Below are 27,243 nucleotides of genomic sequence, written 5' to 3'. Positions count from 1 at the left end.
AAAATTAAGGGTTTTTCTCAATTTTGCCCTTCCCAAGAAAAAAGAGAGATATCAACGGTCAAAAGGTTCAAGTCCAATTAATGGCTTGGCACCCAAAAACCATGATAACAGAAATGGCGACTTCACTGGGGATTCTTTTAGCGGGTCACGCCTAGTTTTCCTTAGTTTATATTTGCGCTTTGTTTTATTGCTTACATATGTGAATACTTGTTTATTTTCATTTGACGTGTGGGGTGAGAATATCAAAAGTCCTATACCCGGGCTGAGTGAACTTATGAATAGGTAGAGATATAATCGACAATTCAATCCGAGGGTTGCCTCGTGTATTGGGTTATGCGATCAATCTCATATAGCGGAGGCATTTTGAAAGTAATATTGTCGGCGTGTGTTGTCATGCTTAGGCACTTTGCTTTCAATTGTTCGACGACGCTATGGACTGTAGTTACCAAGCCCATCCTTGGCCTTTTTTAGGACGTAGTGCGGTGGCTAAACCGAGTGTTGTCTCGAGTTTTAGTCGTCACGCGATACTACACTCAAACTAAACCTTCTTGCGAATAAACATGGAACGGATGTTGTCCCGTGCTACCATGATGTACGTAAGAGAGGTTGCAGTTTGGGAACTTGATTAGAACCTTGGTTACTATTATCCTAAGCCCTAGTTTACTGGGCACCGTGTCCGCCCGTGGCTCCTCGACTTTAATCTTAACCCTCCATGTTTTCTCTGTAATTGAAAAAAACAATCATGCATACATGCATTCATGCATAAATTTTTTCTCATGCATTCATCGAAGGATTGGACAAATTAAAAACTTTGTAAACATTACAGGTATGAATTTGCTTGTTTAGATATTGTTTACAAAACTCCTAATTTGTCTAAAAATCCTTCGATGTCCAAAAACAACTTTTGCATTTGCATTTGTACATATCATGCATCATGTGCATCATTCATCAAGCCACAAGAGGTTTCCAAGTGCTCACTGCCTCCTGGTTCTTCTGCCACAGATTGAAAGGTGGCTCGTGCTCGGAAAGTTTACGAATCAGACAGAATACACCGGACTAGACTCTACAGAAAGAAGAATTCGGCAGCCATGGAAGAGGAAAATGCTCAGCTCCGTACCGAATTAGCTTCTCTGAGGGAAGAATTAGCTAAGGCCAATGATACCATGACTGCTCTGCTAGCCGCCCAGGAACAATCATCCACCGGTTCACCAACAACGACAGCAGCAACAGGCTAGACCTACCTTTCCTCTGATACCAATGCTATATGCTGAGTTGCTCCCGACTCTACTTCTCAGAGGGCACTGCACAATCAGACAGGGGAAGCCTCCACCTGATCCGTTACCTCCTAGGTTCCGGTCTGACCTCAAATGTGATTTCCATCAAGGTGCTCTGGGTCATGATGTCGAAGGATGCTATGCTTTGAAATACATTGTGAAGAAGCTCATTAACCAAGGAAAGTTGACTTTTGAGAACAACGTCCCTCATGTCCTCGACAACCCTCTTCCAAATCACGCTGCTGTGAACATGATTGAGGTATATGAGGAAGCTCCCGGACTTGACGTCCGTAATGTTACAACTCCTCTGGTGCCACTACACATCAAGTTATGCCAAGCCTCTCTGTTTGACCATGATCATGCCAATTGCCAAGAATGATTCTGTAATCCTTTGGGTTGCTGCGTTGTTCAAAATGACATCCAGAGCTTGATGAACAACAATCATTTGACTGTCAGCGACGTCTGTGTGATTGTGCCAGTCTTTCATGATCCGCCCGTCAAGAGCGTGCCTTCAAAAGAGAATGTTGAGCCTCTAGTGATAAGGCTGCCCGGACCAGTACCTTATACTTCTACAAAGGCTATTCCTTACAAGTACAATGCCACATGAATCTTCTACAGTGCTGAGTTTATCAATGCAATTACTGAAGAGGCGACTGGATGTAGTCCTAGACCTATGTTTGTTATACCAGGAGGCATTGCGAGAAATTGTGATGCCATCAACATTCATTCAATCATGCATGTTTCCGAATAATGTGTCTTGTTGCTTAAGTGTTTTGTTTTTCAAAATAACCATCCTCTCGCTCTGCCCGAAGCGAAAGTGATATTTCTGGAAGGGCGTGTTTGTTTCGGCATCGCCGTTATTAACAAAAATCGTCGTTTCTTTCACGACTTTTATTTTTTAGTGATTTTTTTTCTTTTTTTCTTGGAAATAATGGTAATACCAGAAAAAACCAAAACATCTTTATTTTTCTTATCAATTTCAAAGAACTGCATAGAAAAAAAAAAAACCATTTTCTAAAATCATTCAACCATTCTATGCAGTTTGAACCATAATAAACCCGTTGAACACAGTAATCCTACGGTTCCTCCAAATTTTGAATTCCCTGTGTATGAAGCCGAAGATGAAGAGGATGATGATATACCATATGAGATCACTCGACTGCTTGAGCAAGAATCAGCCTATTATATGGAACGATGAATGCCAGGAAGCTTTTGATAGCATCAAGAATTACCTGCTGGAACCACCTATCCTTGTCCCTCCCGTGGAAGGAAGGCCTTTGATTTTGTATTTGTCAGTGTTTGATGAATCTGTGGGATGCGTGCTTGGTCAACAAGATGAGACTGGAAAGAAAGAACATGCTATCTACTATCTAAGCAAGAAGTTCACCGATTGTGAAACTCGGTATACAATGCTTGAGAAGACTTGTTGTGCTTTGGCTTGGGCCGCTAAACGCCTGCGTCATTATTTGGTGAATCATACAACTTGGTTGATATCCAGAATGGATCCGATAAAGTATATCTTTGAGAAAGCTGCTGTTACTGGGAAGATTGCACGCTGGCAGATGCTTTTGTCTGAATATGATATTGTGTTCAAAACTCAAAAGGCAATCAAAGGTAGCATTCTTGCCGATCATCTTGCTTACCAACCTCTAGATGATTATCAACCAATTGAGTTCGTTTTCCCCGATGAAGAGATCATGTATTTGAAATCCAAAGACTGCGAAGAACCGTTGATTGATGAAGGTCCAGATCCCAATAGCAAGTGGGGTTTAGTCTTTGATGGTGCTGTCAATGCTTATGGTAAAGGAATTGGGGCAGTCATTGTATCCCCACAAGGGCATCACATCCCTTTTACCGCCCGAATTCTGTTCGAATGTACAAACAATATGGCTGAGTATGAAGCATGTATCTTCGGGATCGAGGAAGCAATTGACATGAGAATCAAACACCTCGACATCTATGGAGATTCCGCGCTCGTCATCAATCAGATAAAGGGTGAATGGGAGACCCACCATGCTAAGTTGATTCCTTATCGTGATTATGCGAGACGTTTGCTGACATATTTTACAAAGGTTGAGCTGCACCATATTCCTCGTGATGAGAACCAAATGGCTGATGCTCTTGCTACTCTATCTTCCATGTTTCGAGTAAACCATTGGAATGATGTGCCAATGATCAAAGTGCAACGCCTTGAAAGACCTTCGCATGTGTTTGCTATTGGGGATGTGATCGATCAGACCGGTGAAAATATGGTTGACAGTAAACCCTGGTATTATGACATCAAGCAGTTCTTGCTAAGCTGTAAGTATCCACCGGGAGCTTCCAACAAAGACAAGAAGACCCTGAGAAGATTGGCCAGTAGATTCCTGTTAGATGGAGATATTCTGTACAAGAGAAACTATGACATGGTATTGTTAAGATGTGTTGATGAACATGAAGCAGAGCAGTTAATGCATGATGTACATGACGGTACCTTCGGGACCCATGCTACAGGGCATACTATGTCAAGGAAGTTGTTACGAGCAGGTTACTACTGGATGGCCATGGAGCATGATTGCTACCAACACGCCAGAAAGTGCCATAAATGTCAAATCTATGCTGATAAGATTCATGTGCCTCCGCATGCTCTCAATGTTATTTCATCCCCATGGCCGTTCTCAATGTGGGACATCGACATGATTGGAAGAATTGAACCGAAGGCTTCAAATGGTCATCGTTTCATCTTAGTGGCAATTGACTACTTCACCAAGTGGGTTGAAGCAGCATCTTATACCAATGTGACCAAGCAAGTGGTAGCTAAGTTCATCAAGAACAACATCATCTGTCGATATGGTGTTCCCAGCAAGATTATTACCGACAATGGTACCAACCTGAATAACAATGTGGTGCAAGCTCTTTGTGAAGAATTCAAAATTGAGCATCATAATTCTTCTCCTTATAGACCTCAGATGAATGGTGCAGTTGAGGCCGCCAACAAGAATATCAAGAGAATTGTCCAGAAGATGGTAACCACTTACAAGGACTGGCATGAGATGTTGCCCTATGCTCTGCATGGCTACCGTACTACCGTGCGCAGTTCAACCGGGGCAACCCCTTTCTCTCTTGTATATGGTATGGAAGCAGTTCTTCCTTTGGAAGTGGAGATCCCATCTTTCCGTGTGATCATGGAAGCAAAGTTATCTGAGGCTGAATGGTGCCAAAGCCGGTATGATCAGTTGAATTTGATTGAGGAAAAACGTATGGATGCCATGGCTCGTGGACAGTCATATCAAGCAAGAATGAAGACTGCCTTTGACAAGAAAGTCCATCCTCGAGAATTCAAGGTAGGAGAACTTGTATTGAAAAGGAGGGTAAGCCAGCAACCCGACCCAAGGGGCAAGTGGACGCCTAACTATGAAGGTCCTTATGTTGTCAAGAAAGCCTTCTCCGGTGGTGCTTTAATCCTTACACACATGGATGGTGTAGAACTTCCAAATCCAGTGAATGCCGATATAGTCAAGAAATACTTTGCCTAGAAATGTGAAAAGAACAGCGTGGTAGGTCGAAAACCCGAAAGGGCGGCCTAGGCAAAAATGCGCTTCCCGGTGGATCGAAAACTCGAAAGGGCGGTCCAGGCAAAAATAAGGGACAAAAAAATATATATGAAAAAGCTCGCTGAGATTGTACGCAACTCAGGCAAGAATGAGCGTCTCGATGAATCGAAAACCCGGAAGGGCGGTTCATGCAAAAATGAGATTGAAACAAAAGGCAAGTAACTATATCTGGCTAACCACCGTCCCCCTTGGGGCATCTGCAGCTGTTAATGACTATCTTCATCAAAAGCTCCTACGCTTGCGAATTCAAAGTTTCTAGGAGATGTCATGATTACTGTGTTCAATGTACCACCAACCAATAAAATTACCATTTTCCAAGCTTTGTAAATCCGTGGAGTCACGCCTTCGGCTGACCACCACTCTTATACGTCAATTTGAGCCTGTGCTTTTGTTTGAAACTCTATTTTTCTTCTACTTTCAAAGCTATATACAAAACATTTTCTTTCTATTTTGATAATGATAATGCTCGAAACAAACATTTTGAAAATTGAAAAAGTTTTTTTTGAAAAGCAAACCTGAGCAACAGGGTACATTCAAATGAACATGCATGAGCGAGTGTGTGTTGGTGTCTATTTCAAGATATGTTACAAGCAGGTTCTCCTCCAGGATAGTCTGTGGTCAATGGCAAGAATGAAAAAAACAGAATGAAAATGCATGAAAATGAATAGGCTCGCTAAGTTGAAAACCCGAAAGGGCGGCTTAGGCAAAAATGAGCACCCCGCTGGATTGGCAACCCGAAAGGGCAGTTCAGGCAAAAATGGGGCATTGAAAAGAATTTATTTCCCCGGTGGGTCGAAAACCCGAAAGGGCGATCCAGGCAAAAATGGGATGCAAAAAAATGATGAATGAAAATTGAGAAAATAACATGCAAAAAGCATTGACCACAGATGCGACGCCCACGGTACATCCGGCATTATTCCCAGTAGAGTCTTCCGAGATTCTATCCCCAGCAAGTTGCATAGCTACCTGCCCTCAGCCGTGGTTCCGATACGTCTCCCAACGACGTCATCTCCAAAGAGGATTTCCAAGAATGTGTAATATAGCACGAGCCACTACGTGCCCAATACTCTGATGTCTTGTCTTCCCCGTGAAGTCGTACCTACAAAATGCCAACAGTCATGCATTACAAGCATTCATACATGCATAATCATGCATATTACGTGCCCATGCATTTAATGAAACTGTTATATCATCCGTGCATATTGCATTTCCAATGTCAACATCAGTCTCAATTCAATACTCATGTCAGGTTCTCTGTCAAAACCTTGTGAGCCAATAATATCGGTCAATTTCTGCCTTTCAATTCAAATCGACGTCAAGTCAATCTCAATCTATATTTTGTCAAAAAAAAAACCAATCCCCAGTGAATATGTTTCTGTTTGGTCAAGTGGCTAGTTCAAGTCCAAGGACAGCTTGTACCTATCAATTTGCTTATGTTATCGGTCGAGTGCCCAGCTCAATCCAAGAGCAGCTTGTACCTGTCAATATGTTTCCGTTTGGTCAAGTGGCTAGCTCAATCCAAGAGCAGCTTGTACCTGTCTATCTGTTTCTGTCCGGTGGAGTAACCAGTTCGCATCCAAGAACAAGCTCACACCTGCTTATTTGCCTTTGCTTTCGGTCGAGTGACCAGTTCGAATCCAAGAACAACTCGTACCTATCTACTTTTCCATGACCCCGGTCGAATTACCAGTTCGAATCCAAGAACAAGCTCGCACCTGTCTATTTGCCTTGCTTTCAGTCGAGTAACCAGTTCGAATCCTTAAGAACAACTCGTACCTGCCAATTTTACATGTTTTCAGTCGAGTCACCAGTTCGAATCCATAAGAACAACTCGTACTTGTCAATTTTCTCTTTTTCCAGTCGAGTCACCAGTTCGAATCCGTAAGAACAACTCGTACTTGCCAATTTTCTCTTTTTCCCAGTCGGGTCACCAGTTCGAATCCATAAGAACAACTCGCACTTTCCAATATCCCCAAGTGAGTTACCAGTTCGAATCCATAAGAACAACTCATGTTTGTCCAGTGACCTCTATCCCCTGTGAAGTGACCAGTTCGAATCCATAAGAACAACTCGCAGTTGTCTGTTTGTTTCATTCCCGGTCAAGTGGCTAGTTTGAATCCAAGAACAGCTTGTACCTGTCCAACTTGTTTCTAGTTTCCCGTTACTCTGCTATTCACTATCTTTGTCAATGTCTACCAATCCCGCAATGGATACGACATATTTTGTTAATTCCAATCCCCATGAGGTCTTGCATTCATAATCCAAATGATGCATGGCATGCATATTATTTGAAAATGGGTAGGCGTATTTTTACGTCCAAACACAGTGCAAATGCTAATATTTAAGTATCTTCGTCCTGTCAAGCCAAAGACTCCGTCTCTTGACTCTCCAGACAAAGAAACTTAAATAGGGGCAGCTGTTATACCCTGTTTTTGGACCTAAAAATACTGGGCCCAATTTCATTTCAAACTTTGTCAATTATCAAATTTCAACTGCACAGTTCAAATTGTCTCTGCCTCGCAGTATTTTCAATCACAATTTTACCTATGTTTTTCTTGCATAAAACCTTTCGAAATGTCTTTACTTGTCTTGTAAGTCATTCAAAAGTGTCTCTGAATCATTACATTGCTTTTTCTACAGTTTATTTCAAAATTTGCAAAAAGTCGTACAGAAGGGTATTTTGCTCATTTCCTGCAGTGGGACCCATTTTCATCCTTGTGACTGTCTCTGAGTCTTTTCAGATTGATTTTTAACATTTCATCAGTAAACCTTGTTAAATTCATTTCAAACTTGCATCTGAGTCAGTGTCAAGTCAATTTGAATCTGTTTAAGTCATTTTTAGCCCTAGGGGCATTTTGGTCATTTCACACAAAATTTCGGCATAGAGAGGTTACTTTGAAGTACCTCATTTAAGCTATTGGTTCGTTTTAGTCCGTTTTGTCAATTTTATTTTTTGTTTCGCTTTACGTTTGGTCAAATTACGTTTTTTATTCAATTTTATTTTTAATTGCATTTTGGTCCCTCAATTGAGGTCCCAAAATTGCATTTTTTGTCCAAACAGTTTTTAATTTCATTTCAGTCCTTACTTTCATTTTTCAGTCCAGTCCATATATTTTTCAAATTTGCAAACAGGTCCTTCAAGTCAAATTACAGGGCAGCGCCCCTTTTTCAGTCCAATGCCACATGTCAGCTTTCTAATGGTCCAATCACTCACACATCAGCTATAAATACTGTTCACAGTGCCACATAATCAAGAGATCCATTAATCACACGCCACATCACAAACAGATTTTTTTTTCTCTCTCCATTCAGTTGCAAATCAAAACAGAAAAATCATAGAAAATCATCAAGAACATTCACATAAACCCTAACTGAAAATCATCACAAATTCATCAAATTCATCATCCTTTTGTGTGATTCTCAGAGATTCTTTGCGAATCTTCATCATCGAATCGTCTCTGCTCCACAATTCAAGTGCGAATCCGCCACCGGAAGCGGCGAATCCAAGCACGATCACAGAGAGAGGAGAAGAAGAAAAAAGCAACGAAACCGAAAGCAACAAAACCGAATCCAGCAACAAATCCGCACCAAGAACCACAAAAATCAACAAAATCCGAATCAAATCACCAAGAACATCACCAAACAACAAGCAAATTCGGTCAAAGAATCACGTGAAGGAGAAGGGAAAGAAGGAAGGAATATTCCGGATCTGGAAGAAAGCGAAGCTCTCTCCCTTGCTCCACAACACATCACAAACAGGTAATAACTCTTCTTTTCCTCTTTCCTCCTTTTTTTGAATTCAAAAATTTCCGAATCTTTGAAGTTAGATCTACTCCGATTGGGACTTTTTCTCAAAAAACCAAGTTTGGATTCGTGAATAGCATGAAAAAGGATATCTAAAAATGTAAAAATTTTCAAAATCGGAGGAGTTTGCTCAACTCCGGCGGCGGCGCCGCCACCTTTGGGTGGCCGGCCACCACGCCGGAGGAACAAGCTCCACCGGAGAAGATGAAGATCATCTTCAGTTTTCCAGTTTCCGGCGAGAGAGAGGGAAGAGAGAAGTGAGAGAAGAGAGAGAAGGAGAGGAAGAAAATAAAAAAAAACCGGATTCCCCCCTTTATAAAGCCAGTGAACCGGACCGGTTCAGGACCGGTCCAACCTCCTTCATTCCTGGCCGTTGGATCTAGGGTTTCCTACCCTGGATCAATCCAACGTCTCCTGTGCAATCTGAGTTTTGTGTGTTGGGCTTTGGGTTGGGCTTAGGCTTCTTGCGCGTTTCTGCTCCTTTTCTTGCTATCTGCACCATTCTTTTTGCTATCTGAACCTGTTTCTTGGTCACCTTTTTTACAAAAAAATTCCAAAAATTACTACATGTTTTTACCACTCTCTTGATGACTTTTAATGATATTTTGCTTGCAAATAACTGGTAAAAATATGTGCATAGGCCTCTTGTTCAATTTACTTCTCTAGTTAGCTTTTTCATGATTTTTAGGTTGATTCTTGTCCTAAGAATTTTGGTGCATAGCATGGCTAATTAGAATGCATTTTCATGATAGATGTGATGATAATCCAATGATTGTGCCACTGTTTTCATTTGGTTTATACTTGTTCTTGCATTATAGGCCATTTGTTACACATTGTGCTTGATAAGTTCTCATGTTTTTACCCCTTTTTATTGCATATTCATTTGGTGCATTTTTCATCATTCCCATTATATTTTTCCTTGTTTCACTAACATTTTGTTCCTTATGTGACTTCACTCATAGCATTTCACTATCTCCTCCACTTTCTTTAGCTTAGCATTTATTTTTGCAAATTTTAATTCATTCGGTGATGTAATTTGTTATCATTGGTTTGTAGCTTGGCAAAGAGGCCATAGAATGTATTTAGGCAATTTTTGTAATATGGACTATGGACACTATGGCACACCGGCACGCACACACTCACCCTAGATGTATGCCTAGGATTGCATGTGTAGATGTATGGCTAGGATTGCATGGTTAGATGAATGCTTAGGTTTAAACACTTAGAGAAAATCCAATTTTTTCCAAAAAATATGCAAACAAATTAGCTTCAAATATTTTTCATAAAAATGGAGTCAAAACTCCAACAATTTTTCACCTTTTATTTTCTTAATAAAATTCTCAAATAAATCTAATCATTTAGACTTTTTGCAAAATCACTAAACAAACCCCCACTTTTTCATACTCTAATGCTCATGAAGCCTCTCAATCCCCTTCTTCAAAATCATTTTCAAAATTTAAAATCAAACAATTAAAACAAAAAAAAACAACAAGTCTTTTTAGCAAGAACTACGCCGGTTTTGATCCCGTAAAACGGTACGTAGGCAAGGGACTTTAACCCCTCCAAGCCGAAATAAAATCAAATTCTACTTCTTCTCACCCCCATTCTTCACTAATCACACCTTCTTTTTTACAAATAGTCTCTAAAAGTAAAGCGTAGAAATAAGCTTAGGAGAACGGTTCTTATGGAATACCATAATCGCTCCGGGTGCCTAACACCTTCCCGTAGCGAAAACGACCCCCGAATTCGGAAAATTAAGGGTTTTTTCTCAATTTTGCCCTTCCCAAGAAAAAATAGAGAATATCAAAGATTGAAAGGTTCAAGCCAAATTAATGACTTGACACCCGAAAATCGCGATGACAATATATATATATATATATGGTTTGTAAAGTAAATATGACACCGATGACTATTTGGATATTATGATAAAATGTTCACATTTGAAATTAAAAAAAAAAAAAAAAACTTAACATAAATTATCCAAAAAAAAAATCATAAATTTTTCCTTGATTTAATCGATGAGAGTTTGACTTTGACTCAAACAAAGTATAGAAAACTTTTTTAGTAGATAAATTTTTAAATTTTTTATTGATTCCCACTTTATCATATAAAAAAATCATAGAGTCCCAAGTTCACACTTGAAAAAATCATATTTTTGGGAAGTTCATAAGTGTGGATGTAAATTTTCAATTAAAAGTAATTGACCCCTTTATTAATATAAAAAATGGTAACTTCAGTGTATCTCTATGAGATTAAAAAACAGATCAACTTTTGATTAAAAAATGTTTGAATCCGGCAAGGTTCAAGTTATTCTGGGTTAAAATTGGTTCAACCGGATCAAGATGTTCACAACCGGGGCTAAAAGGTGTGAAACAAGCACGAGAGAAAACGTCGCTTCCACAATTTAACATTCTTCTTCTACACGCACACCGCTCCATCCTTGACAATGATTATTGTACCGTTACGACACGGTGGAGAGAGAATAAACCGTGCGATCTTACGATTTCAATATATAGATCGCAAGATCTAGATCGCGCTTTTAACAACCATGGGTGTAACCATAATAAGTGAAGACTTTCTATAAAACGAATATCTTAAGTAAATACGCAAAACAAAAGTGTATTAAAAAAGTACTAACTTAATTAATCAAGAAAACCACAATCATTTATTTAATAAGATAACAACATTACATAAAATTGCAGATACAATATTAGATCTTAAAGAACAAACGAAGATGTTGAAGAACGGAAGCTATGAAATCTCTAGCAATATTGGTGAAGATTCACGCTCTAATCAAACTATAGAACGTCTTAACTCGCATAAATAAATTAATGTCACCGTTAATACAAATACCTTCTTCCATATTTAATCAAGGAAATTACACTTGAAGAAATTATAAAATTATTGTTGATGATTTTATTAAACCATCTAGGGGATGGTAAAGATATAGAAGCCCCCATCAACATTCTTTGAATCATCAGATCTTCAATAGATGCACTAATACTGAATCTACTTGTTGTCTGACTCATCGTTCCAAGCATAGGGAAGGAGTTCGTGTAGATCTGATTGAATCAGATTAAGTGAAATTGCAAAGCCGCTTTTGGTTACTTGGAAGTTGAGGGATTGACAAAGCTGGGTTGTGGAAAGTACATAAGTATTTGTTCAAAAAGGGAAAGGTGCAGCGCAGCTGCTGAGTGTTGAAAGGGTTTAAGATCGTATTTGCTCAAAGAGAAGAGGAGCAGCGACACTGCTGAAAGGGTTGGACTTGGAGTTGTATAACCCTAATTGAGAAAGAGAGTATATATAGGAGTGAGAGTCACTGAGAATGACTAGTGTGTGACGTAAGTTTATAGATAAGGGACTTTTTACCATTGTAGCACTACTAAAATAAATATATACCAAAGTACCACTGTTTTCAAATTATATACACTACTACCATCCTTTTTTTTTTTTTTTTTTTACTTTGACAACCATTCCATTAAATTAGTGACACGTGTCTTTGGAAAGGTGGAGAGAATGTTTTGGTTTTGTCTTTTGCGTAGAGTTCTATTTCTTTTTGTTTTCATATTGTTTTTTATTTTTTCTTTATTCTTTCTTCTATTTCATTTTCTTTTTTACCGTTGAATGTTTTTTTTTGACACAAACCGTTGAATGTTTTTAAATTTTTATTAATTGTTTTGTTATATTAAAAAATGATTAAAGTTCTTAAAACTTTCTGCGGACTTTCAAGAACACAGAGATGAAGAAAAAAAATAACAAATATGGGTTAATATTCTTTTTAATACAATAATGCATATATAATTTACCTTTTTAAGTCCTAAACAACATTAATTTTTTAACTTCATGATACTCAATGACTCAACCAAGCATCACACACTACAGGAACCAAATCAGGGATTGGTCTGATGATGTTGTGAAGTGGGTCGATGATATTCCAAAGAAACAATGGCTACAAGCACATGATGAAGGGAGACGTTGGGGAAACATGACAACTAACATTTCTGAGTGCTTCAACAATGTACTAAAACGGGTGCGCAATCTTTCAATCACGCCAATTGTCCAGGAAACCTATTACAGATCTACTGAACTCTTCGTAAATAGAGGGAGTAAGGCCCAAGCAATGATGACATCTGGTAAAGTTTACTCAGATGTAGTCATGGATAATCTTGCCAAACAACGAGCGATATCAAATACTCATCAAGTATACATTCACAATCGGGGACATAGTCTTTTCAGTGTCCAGGAGCTGGTTCGTCCACCAAGCGACCGACCAACAGGAACATTCATGGTACACCTTGACAAACAATGGTGTGATTGTGGTAAATTTCAGGCATTACATTACCCTTGTTCAGATGTCATAGCTGCTTGTTCAAAAATTCACCATGACTTCATGATGTATGTGTCTCCCCGTTACACATTACAATATATTTTCAACACTTACAAAGAGGAGTTCCAACCAATTCCTCTTCAATCCTACTGGCCGGAATATGACGGAATTGAATTGCACCATAATCCAGCCATGTGGAGGGATCCAAAAGGTTGTCCACAATATGCTCGAATTCATACTGAAATGGATCTAAGGGAGAGTAGTAGACACCCAAAGAGATGTAGTATTTGCCGGAACGAGGGACACAACAAGAAAAAATGTCCCCATAATGCTAATGTTTCTGAAAGAAATTGACTCGTTGTTATGTATCAATTTCATCCGTTAATATACGGTGCATCAGAATGTCAAATTAATGTCATCGAAAATATAATTATAAGTCTCCATTTTTATTTTATATTTTTCTTTAATATCATTAATAATTAACTAATGTTATTTAATAGCTTTCATTCCTAAATATTATTGTTTGGATGGATAAATAAATAAAAATTGTCATAATTTTTGGGCAACTTTTATAAATTTTAATTTTTTTGGGCCAAATTTGAAAAATTAAATTAGAGGTCAATTTTCAAATTTCAAAAAAATCGAGGGGTCAAATTATAATTTTTGAAAAAGTTGAGGGGTCAATTTGCAATTTTTTATAAATTTATTGGGATCAAATTGAAAATTTGAGGACCAAAATGTAAAATTTGAAAAATTATAACAATGAAGAATTTTGAAATTCTTAACTTTTAGGTGTCATTTGAAATTTTTTAAATTTAACTTGGACAAAATACTTCATAAATTTCCATCATTTTGAAAAATTCTTCAAATTATTATGCAAACAATAGAATTCACATCAAAGTATTTGAATTCCCTCATCCAAAGACACTCTAAGGGAACTTGCATAGGAGGTGTTGTATAGTGACTCAAAATTGAAATTCTGCAAGTGCCAAAATCGGGGCCCGATTTGGTAAAATTGGTGGCCGATTTTGACTGGTTTTATTGTCTTCTCATACGGCAAAATCGGCGCTCGAATGGTAGAAATTGGTGCCCGATTTTGCCAGCAAATAAAAAGGAAACATATTTTTGGGCTGAGATTTGTTCCAATTATTTGAGAGATGGTTTTACTATAAATATAGACCTTGTATCAAATGTAAACCTTGAGAGAGAGAAAGAAAGAGTTAAAACATGGGTTTAGAAGCCAACCCTAAAACTAGGGTTTGTAGAGTTTGCCCTAGTCAACAAACACTAGGGTTGGGATTGATTCACCTTGGAGAAACACTATTAGGATTGAGTCTCTTGATCACATGAAGAGATTAGGTTTGAAGACTAATTCTTGTAACCCTTTTAACATCTCTTTGTAAAGTTACTCATCATTATATTGAACGGAGGGCTGCTCTCACCCCAGACTAGGTCAGTATAGGATCGAACTAGGTAAAAAAAATTCGTGTTCTCTCTCTCTCTCTCTCTCGTTGTTTTCTATCTTTTTCTTGTGTTTATAACTGTCATCCACATTGATATTGATTGCTTAGTTAATTTTCTCCACACATCAAGTATTTTATTGGTGTGATTTTTGACGAATTCACAACATGAGGTTTTTCTCAGTTTCTAGGACCTAGTAATGCTTTATATGCTGAGTTGTCTGCTGCAATGATTGCAATTGAATTAGATGTTTCTCTAATGTTTGGCTTGAATCTTACTCCCATTTAATCATCCAGGCCTTCAAATCAAATTTTGTGGTTCCTTGGGGCTCAAAAAATAAATGGGAGAATTTTTTAGATATCACTTATAGTATGAGATTTTGTGCCTCTCATATATATAGGAAAAGAAATGTATGTGCAGATAACCTTGCAAAATTTGGTTTAACATTGTCTTCTTTAGTCCTTTTTTGATTTGATACTATCCATGACTTTGTTAGGTGGGAGTACATTAGGAATAAATTGAGAGTGTCAAACTTTAGATTTTCTACTTTTGAAAAGATTTTGATCTAATCCCTTTTTATCTTTTTAATGAAATGATTTGATGCTCATCTTAAAAAAAAATAATCAAAAGAATAAGATATTGGAGGATTTTCAACTCAAATTTAATGAGCTAGCTTGCCCAAGAAACTCCTCCTCCAACTAGCCTAACTTTTTTGCGCGCCCTTTGATTCCTAGGAAAATAGCTCTAAAATATTTAGACACCTTTTATTTTTTTTTACAAACTGTATTATTTTTTATTCATCTTTCTTTCTTTTCCTATCACACATCATCAATTTATTACATCTATTATATTACTCTATTTATGTCCTCATCTCAAGGTGTATACATGCCAATACAGTGTACATAAAGCATTTTCCTAGAAGAAATGGATAGTTGGCCGTACATAAGATTGAGACATCATAATCATCTAGATTCAATTCCACTAAATAAATTTAAAAAATTAATTAATATAAATTTATCATATTTAAAGTAGCATAACATTTGTATCTATTATATTCAACAATTATAAAATTTATACTACTATATTGTTGTAAAATAGTTTAAAATTTAAAAAAGGTTATAAAAATTTATTTCATTATTAATTATTATAATCTATGAGTGAGTTATTTATAAATAAAATAAACCCATATTATATGTGGTCATTAAATAAATACAAAAAATGGATGTAAAAAAGTACATCATAATTAGTCAAAGAAATCACAATTGTTAATTTATCTTGATCTATCAAATCAAGACTATTAAATCACAAAATAATCTAATACATCTCAACATGCTTTGAAAACACCTCTACATGCTAGGAGACCCGTCAATTCACAACTATTAAATCATAAAATAATCTAATACATCTCAACATGCTTTGAAAACATCTCAAAGTACTTTGAAAACATCTCAAAATGCTCTGCAGATTTGTGTTGTATCGAGCAAACAAATTTGGAGATCCTATAAATAAAAATATGTCACCGATAAGACATAAATCTTATGACATAGTTAATCAAAGAAATTACAATCGAGTTGATGACGAAGAATGTAGGAGATGACAAATAAACAAAATCCACCTTCAACGATCTTTGTAACATTAGATGTCCAACATATGATGCAAAGATGTTGCATCTTGTTGTTGATTTGCTCAACGAATTAAGCATATGGATCAGAAAGAGATCCAACATGGGTTAAAATACTGGGTTGTGTAGATCATGGAAATAAAGGAGAAAATTTTAGTTACATTAAAGTTGAAGGAGAGGAGTGGATTGGGCTATGAAGGTACGTAAAGAATATTTTCTCAAAAAGAGAAAATAAGGAGTATATATAGGAGTGGGAGCGAGTGAGAATGACTAGTAGTGTGTGACGTGAGTGTATACGAGTGGAATCATCTAGATAGTTATCTTTTTTGAGCAGTGACTAGTGTGTGACTTGAACTTGGATTTGCAGTTATCTTTTTCGTTTTTAATGAAAGAGTCATAGTTATCTTTTTTTAAAAGCATGAGTCATATATAGTTGACCAAAATAATAATAATAATACATGTGATTTTTTTATATAAAAATATTATATATGATGTATTATAATTAATCGAGATTATGGTCACAAGCATAAATGAAAAATATTTGGCATACACGCAATAAAATAATTTTTTTAAATAAAATGATACACGCAATAAAATAATTTTTTTAAATAAAATGATTTAGTGTTTTGAAAAAAAACTTTTTATATATGTTTGATCAAACACTAATCATTTTTTTAAATAAAATTATTAAAAGAATGCCTATGTGTAATAGATCAAACCCAAGATTCTACTGTTCTTATATGGGCTTTGAATATTTTTGTGTAGATGAAAAAAAATTGAGTTTTTTTTAAGAGTTTTGAGTTCAAAAATTAATAATTTTGGCTTGTCACGAATTTTTTTATTTTTTTTTAAAAGTATTTTATATGCTCTTATCTTATTAAAATTTCCTTGATTTTTCAATGTAAAATTCTAAATAAATATAAAATCATTTGATATACTATTAAGATCTATCAAGATTATGATTTATATGTTTTTATTGAACACCATTTATCTTGATGAGTATCAACAACGTATCAAAAGATTATATATTTTTGAAATTTTATACATGCATAATTTATATGATATAAGTTTTCAAATCAACGATTAAAATGATATTGAATGATGTGACATTGATGTAACATTACGTTGTTGTAATTTGATCCTCAAAACACAAATATTTATGTTTGTTGTTCAGTTTGATTCGACTTTGAAAAGGTATCTAAAATTCAGTCTGAATCAATTCGACTTTAAAAATGAATTCAAAATCTAATCCAATTCAAAAAGTTGTTGTTATAAAAGCACACCCAATCAATACTTTTATTTTATTTTCTGGTTTAAAATGGTCGAAACACACTGAACTGAGTTCACAAGATAAAATATGATCCACTTCGTACCATGGTTTTGAAGGGAAAAGACAATTTTATAAAATAAGCAACCGAATTGTAAGTATAAGTAAAGAAGTACATAACTAATATGAATGATTTCCATAAAGAGTTACAACTCTTAGTGAAGAATTGCAACTTTATATTCTAAATGATTCTATTATTTTAAAAATTACCAACATAGCACCATGTCTATTGACATTTGTTCGAATTTAAAAGGTACCAAGTGATATAGCAGTGTCATTTGTTCATGCACGTGGTCTTGATATTAATAAATATGCATTGCATTATGTGGGACTTGTGTAACTCATATACACCAATTTGAGTGTGAATTTGTAATGTGTTAATTAGTATTTTCTAGTGTGAATTTGTAATGTGTTAATTAGTATTTTCTAGGTTTAAATATGTAAATCGTCTGTGTAAGTTCGCGTGTTTTGGTTTTCGTTCTTGTATTTTTTTTGTTCTAAAATAATATCTGTAAGTTGTTAATTTTTTGATTTTGGTCCCTAACGTCAACTTCTGTTAAAAAAACGATGTGCTGGCAAACGAAGGCCGATGTGACAAAGGTTGAGATGTCGTTTGTGGCTTACGTGGACTGATAGAATGATAAGTGGGTAGTTTGAGGGACCAAAATCAAAAACGCAAATGTTCATAAGGACGAAATTGAAAAAACCTAAATATCAAAATTTCAAATTTAAAAACAAGATCTTCTTCTTCTTCATCCCTTTTTTTGAGAAATGATATTTGTACAATCATTTTCTAACAACTTTTTGACAATTTTCTCTCTCATACTCACGTTATCTTCTTATTCTCTCTCTTCCTTTTTCTCTCTATTATTTTTTACCAATCAAATGAGAGAAAATCAAAGTTGTCATAGAAGTTTATCAAAGAGTTGTACATATATCACTACTCCTCTTTTTTCTCTTGTTCATCTTCCTTCCCTTCCAATTAGCTTGAGGGATATTACTAAATTATCCTTTACTTTAAATTGGTTCAAACTAGTGGATATTGATTTTTTGGTCCAAATGAAAAGGTGCATTTTTGCTAACTTGGATCTTCATGTGTTTTGTTGATCTAAGCTAACAAACCTCATATGTGTGTGTTAATGCAAGTATTTTGAATTTTAGAGTGTCATATATGGACTCTCCAAGTACAACCTTTTTGCTCCCGTAGCAGATTGTACAAGTCTTGAGGTGGCTGAAACATTCCTACAATTAGATTATCAAACTTTATGGATTGCTCTGAATCCTTGTCCCAGATCTTGAGAAAGTTTCTACCATCTGTTTTTCTGCAACACCTCTTAAAATTCAGTGGCACTAGTTTATCCATGAGCTCAGCTTACCATCTACGATATAAAAGATAAAATTATTAGGAACTTAATTAAGTGTTTAGAGATGTAATTACGATGTTTTGCAGGACAAGTTACACATAAGTGGTATAAATTGTTTGATTGGTTTGAATTTTGGTACAATTCATCTTTTGTTAAACATTATTTATGGACTTTATGTTATGTTGAATAGGTATGGATACAGATTTGATTTTTTATTTTATTGAGAGAATGGGTTTTGTTATATAACATAATATTAGAAATCTAACTTTTTCAATTTACCATAAAGACATCATGATAAAAGTTTTAAAAAAAAAATCAGAAGTTTGAGTTGGTTATTGTAAAAAAAAAAAAAAGGCTTAAATATATTTTTAATCTCTTAAGTTTTAAAAAGTTGAGATTTTGACCGTCTCATAAAAAATAACAACTTTTTCCATAACTTTACAAAATATTACAAAATTCTTTAAAAGACGCCACCTATCTCAAAACGGAGGTTTAAAATCCCAACATTTTGTAAAGATAAAGGAAAAAATAGCTTATTTCTCTTAAATAAGGGCTAAAAGAACCTTTTTTTTTTTTTTTTTTTATATAGATAGAGTCAAAAGAAAGACATTTTCTTAAAGATAGAGAGCAAAATTGTTATTTTTTTTATTAGAGGGTCAAAATCACAACTTTATAAAAATGAGTTTGAAATAGTTATTTTTTTAACATATAGAATAGAATACCTTCACCTTTTTACAAGTTGGTATAAGAGGACAATATACTAATTTCTAATACATTCGTATTAAACTACAAAATCTTTCACTTTTTATTCATATAAATGAATACATATTGAAATATTTATAAATTACATTAATAATCAAGATAATCACAATTGTTAAATTACAAAACAATAATGGCATAGACGAACGTTGTTCTTTAAGGAAGACGAAATCAACATGAAAGAGCTGATAAACTCCAAACAGATTCATGAGGAACAATCCACCTACTTTTTCAAAAGGATGTACGACCTTGAGGCTACGCATAAGTTTGGCAGGCAGAAACATCATAAGTCGTTTTGGATATAATTCAAAATCCGTATGCTAGAAGAAACAACACTCGATTTGAATAAATTTTTGTCACCATCAAGACAAAGACTCTGTGACATAGTTAATCAAAGAAATTACACTTGATAGAATGATAAAATTATTCTTGATGGAACCATTAAACCATGTAGGAGATGATGGAAAAACAAAAGTCACCTTCATCGATCTTTGTAGCATCAGATCTCCAACATATGATGCACCCAAGCTACATCTACTTATTGAATTGCTCATCGATCTAAGCATGTAGATGGAAAAGAGAATCAGCAGGGGCTCAAAAAGAGGGTTTGATGATCATGGAATTTGAAGAGCATATTTTGGTTACATAGAAGTTGAAGGAGAGGACAATTGGGCTGCATACCCTACTTATGAAAGAGAGGCTGTAGATATATATATAGTGGGAGTGAGTGAGGTAGGTTTGTAAAAAGAGGCTTTGTGTGTGTAAATCAGTTGACACGTAAGTTACTAGAAGCTGCATCTAGAATTCTGATCTAGGTCCCATGACTTTATTTCAATTTTTTCTTTTTTTTTTTGAAAAGTATGTTGACGGGATCTTTATTTCAAAAATATCTAGGTCCTCTGATTTTTGGCACCGAAGAGATTTATTATTCTATGCTTCTTACAAAAATTTAATACTTTCCCATGATTTAATTATCTTAAGTATTTGTAAAGATATTTCCACGTGTTTGAGAGAGTTGATCTTATCGAATTTATTAATTGAACTCATGAACCTTAAAATATCATGATTGTGAATGTGCCAATGATATTCTAAGTGTAGGTGGCATTTCATATGGGAAAGGTTAATCTTTTCCCATCATAGGAAAGTTGGATTCAATGATTAGATTAAGTGAAGAACATATTCTTACCATGCTCTCTCAACACTAAATTTTTCTTCACACTATCTTCCAACAATTTAAAAAATCGAAAAAAATTCAGATAATTTTTTTTTAAATTATGTAATTCATTTATTGAATGTTAGAATTTTTTTTTTTGAAAAAATGAAAAAAAATTCCAGAATTTTATTTCAAAAACCTTATTTTCCAGAATTTTATTTTCTTGGAAAAATAAAAAATTTTAATTTCAAAATATATTTTTTAGGATTTTTATTTTATTTTTCAGAATATCTTATTTTATTATGAAATTAAAAAATATATTCTTTTTAGAAAAATAAAAACTTATCTTAGTTTCCAAAATTTTATTTTTATTCAAAAAAAAATTCTAACATTCAATAAATGAATTAAAGAATTTAACAAAAAATTATCTGAATTTTTTTATATTTTTTTAATTTCTGAAAATTAATTTTCAGAATTTTTAAATTATTGGAAGATAGTGTGAAGAAAAATTTAGTGTTGAGAGAACATGTTAAGAATATGTTCTTCACTTAATCTAATCATTGAATCCAACTTTCCCATGGTGGAAAAGGATTAATCTTTCTCATGTGAACACACACCCTAAGTGTATCTGATTTCTTGAAATTGCAAATCATCATTAAATATATTAATAGAATTGTGTTATTTGAACAAACTATATATAAATATGGGAGAGAAAGTTATCACAAAAATTGTACAAAATATCATTTCTCCAGATAGTAGCTTCAATAAGTATATCAGTGGCTTAGTAATTTCATTGGATTTTAAAATATCTAATTCTAGATGCAATACAAACAATAATGTTACTTCATTCAATCCAAGGATTCCATGTGCCATGCATGTCCAACATTTTCATTGAATTGAAAGTAGCTAGGTTGCAACGTGGGTCCCAAACAGGTCCCAACAACATTATTTCTTCAGAATTTTCTGTGCTTATAGGTAGTTAGTTAATCAGTTTTTCTTATCTTAAATCTTAAAAACACACACAACACAGAGTGTTTCTTTTCTGTGTGAAAAAACACAAACAAAGAAATCAAAAAATGTTTTCTAAACCGAAAAAACACAGCGTATCGGAGGCACCGCCGGAGATAAAAGAGATTTATCATCGTTACTCCGATGAAGGCGGGATCATGACAGCATCTCACCTCAGAAGCTTTCTGATTGAGGTGCAGAAAGAAGAGAAAATCACAGAAGAAGAAACACAAGCCATCATTGATCATAGAGATCTTAATCTTGAAAGTTTCTTCAAGTTTCTCTTTGGTGATAATAATCCTCCTCTTTTACCTTCCACTGAGGTAATCCTTTTTTCTTTTACTTTTTTTTTCTTCTAGTAATTTGATTGTGTTTTTTTGGTTGATTTTAGTTGAATTTATAGTTGTTCAGTTTCTTTTTGGTGTTATTGATTTGCTTTTAATCATTAAATTTTATATTAATTAACCTTGTTGGCTATTAAATTACATTTGTAAATGGTAGATTTGTAACTCATAATATATATTGGATCATCTTCATGAATTTCTATAACTGAAAAAAACTTCATTTGCCTATGTTTGTTTCTGCGTTTCGAGTAGACAAAATTGGTTTAAGAGGTGTAAAAGTGATTTTGACGTGTTTGCATTGCTCTTGGGTATAATGTACGAACTCACTATTACGTTATTGTATCCAAACATAAACCACTTTACATGTAATGTAACTCACTTTTAAGTGTATATTTGGTTCTGCTTTGGCAAGAATTGATTTTGAGTGAATTGATTCCATAAAATTGATTCCGACTAAAAGTGAGTTGTAGATAAAGTGATTTGTGTTTGGATGCATTCATGTACAAGTGAGTTGAATTCTAAATTTGTGTGTTAGAATCAATTCTAGATTCAAAGGCTACAAATAGTAGGTTCAAGTAGAATTGCTTTTAGTCCCCAAAATTGATTTATTGAAAAATGCCAAACATAATTTATAGAGTTGAGTTGCTTTTGGCACTTGAAAAGCACTTATAAGGCATCTAGAAGTGAAAAAACACTAAAATCAATTCATTCAAAATCAATTTTTTTCACTGCAGATCCAAACATGCACTTGAGTGTTGAATTATTGAAATTATATTGTTTGTAATTTTTATGAACTATGTTGGTGAGATAATGTTGTTTGTTTACTTAATGCTGTTTCTTTGTGTGATTACAGGTGCACCAAGATATGAGTTTACCATTGTCACATTATTACATATTCACTGGTCATAATTCATATCTAACTGGAAATCAGCTTAGTAGTGACTGCAGTGATGCCCCCATCATCGAAGCACTTCAGAGAGGTGTTAGAGTGATTGAATTGGATATATGGCCTAACGACTCTAAGGATGATGTTGATGTCCTTCATGGAATGTAAGTTTACCGTTTGAATTATATCTCCAACAATTTGATGAAGATAAATCCATGTATTTTACTAATGACAACAAAATGATGCAATCTTACAGGACATTGACGACTCCTGTGGCACTTATCAAATGTTTGTTGTCTATTAAGGAGTATGCCTTCGTTGCATCTGAATATCCGGTTGTAATAACCTTAGAAGACCACCTTACTCCTGATCTTCAGGCCAAAGTGGCTCAGGTTAGTTAGTTGGAATTGATACTATGATTTATTGTTAAACGTTGTTTTTGTTCAATAGTTGAACACAACAAATTATAGTAGCTGACAGTTGATAGCCCTGTTCAAATTTTAGATGGTTACTCAAACATTTGGAGACATACTGTTTTGTCCTACCTCAGAAACCTTGAAGGAATTTCCTTCACCTGATTCACTTAAAAAAAGGATTATCATATCAACCAAGCCGCCTAAGGAGTTCCTTGAAGCTAAAGAAGAAAAGGAAAAGGAGGAATCACAGAAGGGAAAGCCTTTAGGTGATGAAGAAGCTTGGGGCAAAGAAGTCCCTAGTTTGAGAGGCGGTACTATAGCTGATTACAAGGTCTGATATTTGCTCAATGTTGTATATAAATTGCAAGGACATCTAATTTTTTTTGTGAGATTGGTTGGTTCATTTTTATTGCTTTCTATATTTAGCAAAACAGTGGTGTCGATGAAGATGATCTTAAGGAGGAGGAAGATTCCGATGAAGCGGAAAAGGCACGCCAAAATGCATCAGATGACTACAGATGCTTAATTGCTATTCATGCTGGGAAGCCTAAAGGTGGAATAGTGGAATGTCTCAAAGTGGAGCCTGATAAAGTGAGACGTCTAAGTTTAAGTGAGTCACAGCTCGAAAAGGCTGCTGAAACATATGGAAAAGAAATTGTCAGGTATTAGTATGATATTGAACTTTCTACAAGTCTTTGTAATGAAAATGTAGTATAATTTTACCTGTTGCATTGACTCTGGATTCAATCCTTTTATTGTTACCGGATTAAAGAAATATGAGATAAATATTTGTCCTTGACAATGGTTTCACCAACTGTCTTCTTAGATGACATATCGAACGGTTTTTTCATTCGTTTAAAATTGAAACAAATATTAAGCATTTATATTCAATTAGCTTTGGAACAAACACATTGCAGGATGTGTTCTTTATTTGCAAATGAAATGTGAGTTATTGATCCTCTGATTGTTGACAGGTTCACTCAGCAGAATATATTGCGAGTGTATCCGAAAGGTACACGCATTACCTCATCAAATTATAATCCATTAATTGGTTGGATGCATGGAGCTCAGATGGTTGCATTTAACATGCAGGTATTTTTTATTTTTTTAGCAAGCTTCAATATATAACAAGAAACCTGTGAGGTCTAGCACGGCTACTAATTGAAAATTTGGGGCAATACTTTTTAAGCATGATTTATAATCAATGTTTATTTCGTGTTTTTGTCTTGACTTTCTCTGTGGTGAGGATGTGAGAATTGATTAATACTTCCTTTCAGCTGTATCAAGACATTGTTAAGACATATATTATTTACTTATGATATACTATTTTTGCTGTGGGTGGTACTTTGGCAGGGTTATGGGAGATCTCTTTGGTTGATGCAAGGAATGTTTAAAGCCAATGGAGGATGCGGTTTTGTTAAAAAACCTGATTTTCTATTGCAAACTGGTCCCAATAATGAGGTTTTCGATCCTAAAGCTCATTTGCCATCGAAAACTACTTTGAAGGTGAGGCCTTTACGGCTTTGAGATTTGAGTAGTGACTTTTACAAGGACTATGTTACATGTCCGTCATTCAAGTGTCTCTAGACTTGATTATAACTAGGTCATGCTTTTCTTACTCTTGATTAGGTCACTGTATATATGGGAGAAGGATGGTATTATGATTTCAAGCATACACATTTTGATCAATTCTCATCTCCAGACTTCTATGCAAGGGTATGCTAAGATTTAAGATGATTTATGGGCCTGTATGAATTATTTTATTTGAACTTAACTACTAACATAAGAACTTGTGAGTGTGTTTGTGAAAGCTTATAGAAACAACTTATGACATGTCCATAAGCTGTTTTCAGCTTAATTCCATAAGCTCTCTATGATAGGTTACGAAAACAGCTTTTAAGCAAGGAATTTTACTTTGTTATTGAAATAATTTATGCATAAGCACATATATGATAAAAGCTTATGTTATAAGTACTTAATTAAGCTTTATCCAAACAATTATGTTCCAGTTATAGCATCCATATATTTTTCTAATTCTTCCTTGCAGTCTATTAGATATGAATATAATAAGTGATAACTTCTCTTCGGTTTTTCTATCATTTTTACTCTAATTGATAAACTCTTATGCAGGTTGGAATTGCTGGAGTCCCTTTTGATACTGTTATGAAAAAAACAAAGTCAACAGATAATAGTTGGTTGCCTTCTTGGAATGAGGTATTCGAATTCCCGCTTTCTGTTCCGGAGCTGGCGCTGCTTCGCATAGAAGTTCATGAATATGACATGTCTGAGAAGGATGATTTTGGTGGACAAACATGCTTACCTGTGTGGGAACTAAGAAACGGAATTCGAGCAGTTCCATTACATTCCCGCGAAGGAGATAAATACAACAATGTAAAGCTTCTCATGCGCTTTGAATTCATCTGATTTTGAGCTTAGAAGTTTAGCTACTAGGTACTTGCCTCATCATTCCTCCCTCAAAATCTTGTAGGTTGACGAGTAGTCAACACTTTTAAGTTTATATCTGATAGAGGAGAATGTTAGCTTGAAGTTTAATTGGTTTCGTGAGGATATTCACATGTGTTACTGTGAGACACCTGATGTGAACATTCTCCTTAACAAAGTAGAGGTTTAAGTTTCACATGTTTTGTTCTTGAATGCAGAAATAAGTTATAACTGAGTACTACAAAATTTTGAGAAAATAGGTGTTGTTGTTATTCATAACATGTTTTGATATTTTATGATAACAATTAAAATTATAATTATTACACTGAACTTCTCAACTATTCGAATTTTTTTATGATGCATTGATTCAAACTTTTATTATATAAATCAAAATATTAAGAAATACAATAATCATATGATTCAATGTCATAATTAATCAAGGAAATAACACATTGGAGGATTTCAACTATAACTCAAATTGAATGAGCTGGCTTGCCTAAGAAGCTCCTCCTTCAACTAGCCTAATTTTTTTTGGTCACCCTTTGTTTTTAGGGAAAAGGGGCCTTACAAATCTGGAATTTGGGTGAGAGGCAAGTAAAGTTTGACAATTATTGTTCCCGTTCGGATTTGAGCCGGTATTCTTTCGAAAAAGTTCTTAAATAAAAACTTAATTAACCATTTCATGACAACCACTTGGTTTTTGACTAGCATAACTGTTTCACAAATGAACAAATTCTTATAAAATTGGATTTCTAATACCGCAAGTGGTGTCAAACAAAATTTACTACATGTTAAAAACAACATATTGAGTTCCATATTATCAATTTCTAAAATGTTAATATTTGGGCAGTATTCCCTCTGTCTATTTATTCTTTCCCCATGTTTATGTATGCTTGCACTTTTTCCATACCTCTTATTGCTAAATGCCATTGTACTTCTACTTTTGAGATAGGGAGTATTTTCCATGAGCGATTGAACAAATATTTTAAAAGGTGAAGAAGAAATACAAATACAAAAACAACCTTACTATTTTTGTAGCAATAAATCTTCCTGGCTCGTCAATCTATGGTGGGAATTAGATATTTGTTAGTTGATTCAGAATGAAATCAACATAACTAAAAGAAAATTTGGTAGATGAAAAAACTGAAGGACAAGATAAGTGGAATGTAGGATCAGATAAGGTAAAGGTGAAATTAAACCAAAATATCCTTAGTTAAACACAGCTTATGAAAATGTTTGGTTACATAGAGTTTGAATGATTGGACTAAGTTGGGTGACAATGGAAGGATTCTGTATATTTGTATAGGTAAAGACGGTGACAATTGCATCTAATGAGGGATTGTGCATAATTTAAAACCAGATATCTAATAAAGAGAGTATGTGAGAGTGGTTATGAGAGAAAAAAGGTGATATGTAAGAATGATATTTAAATACCCTTTATATTTCTACAATCATTCAACACCG

The 27,243-nt window shown here is 34.7% G+C and overlaps 2 protein-coding genes and 1 long non-coding RNA gene across 3 annotated transcripts; 2 read left to right on the top strand and 1 right to left on the bottom strand.

The window, feature by feature from the left end:
- The first annotated feature begins 12,524 nt into the window (after nucleotides 1-12,524).
- LOC112420209 (uncharacterized) lies at nucleotides 12,525-13,352 on the top strand. Its single transcript, XM_024778931.1, has one exon. It carries the CDS (start codon nucleotides 12,525-12,527, stop codon nucleotides 13,350-13,352), a length of 828 nt encoding a protein of 275 aa, XP_024634699.1.
- Nucleotides 13,353-15,632: 2,280 nt separating this feature from the next.
- On the bottom strand, nucleotides 15,633-16,324 carry LOC120579379 (uncharacterized). Its single transcript, XR_005645179.1, has 2 exons — nucleotides 16,075-16,324; nucleotides 15,633-15,958 (listed from the first exon to the last, which is right to left on the bottom strand). It is a non-coding gene; the product is annotated as an uncharacterized lncRNA (long non-coding RNA).
- A 5,322-nt stretch (nucleotides 16,325-21,646) lies between these two features.
- Nucleotides 21,647-26,020, top strand: LOC11415837 (phosphoinositide phospholipase C 2). Its single transcript, XM_003600732.4, has 9 exons — nucleotides 21,647-22,014; nucleotides 22,889-23,085; nucleotides 23,178-23,313; nucleotides 23,426-23,668; nucleotides 23,764-23,999; nucleotides 24,312-24,429; nucleotides 24,691-24,843; nucleotides 24,967-25,053; nucleotides 25,468-26,020. Exons 1-9 carry the CDS (start codon nucleotides 21,760-21,762, stop codon nucleotides 25,759-25,761), a joined length of 1,719 nt encoding a protein of 572 aa, XP_003600780.1. The 5' UTR covers nucleotides 21,647-21,759; the 3' UTR covers nucleotides 25,762-26,020.
- The last annotated feature ends 1,223 nt before the right edge of the window (nucleotides 26,021-27,243 follow it).

Source organism: Medicago truncatula, chromosome 3 (assembly GCF_003473485.1).
Source record: "Medicago truncatula cultivar Jemalong A17 chromosome 3, MtrunA17r5.0-ANR, whole genome shotgun sequence".
NCBI lineage: Eukaryota > Viridiplantae > Streptophyta > Magnoliopsida > Fabales > Fabaceae > Medicago > Medicago truncatula.
This window is presented reverse-complemented; position numbering and strand designations above follow the sequence as displayed.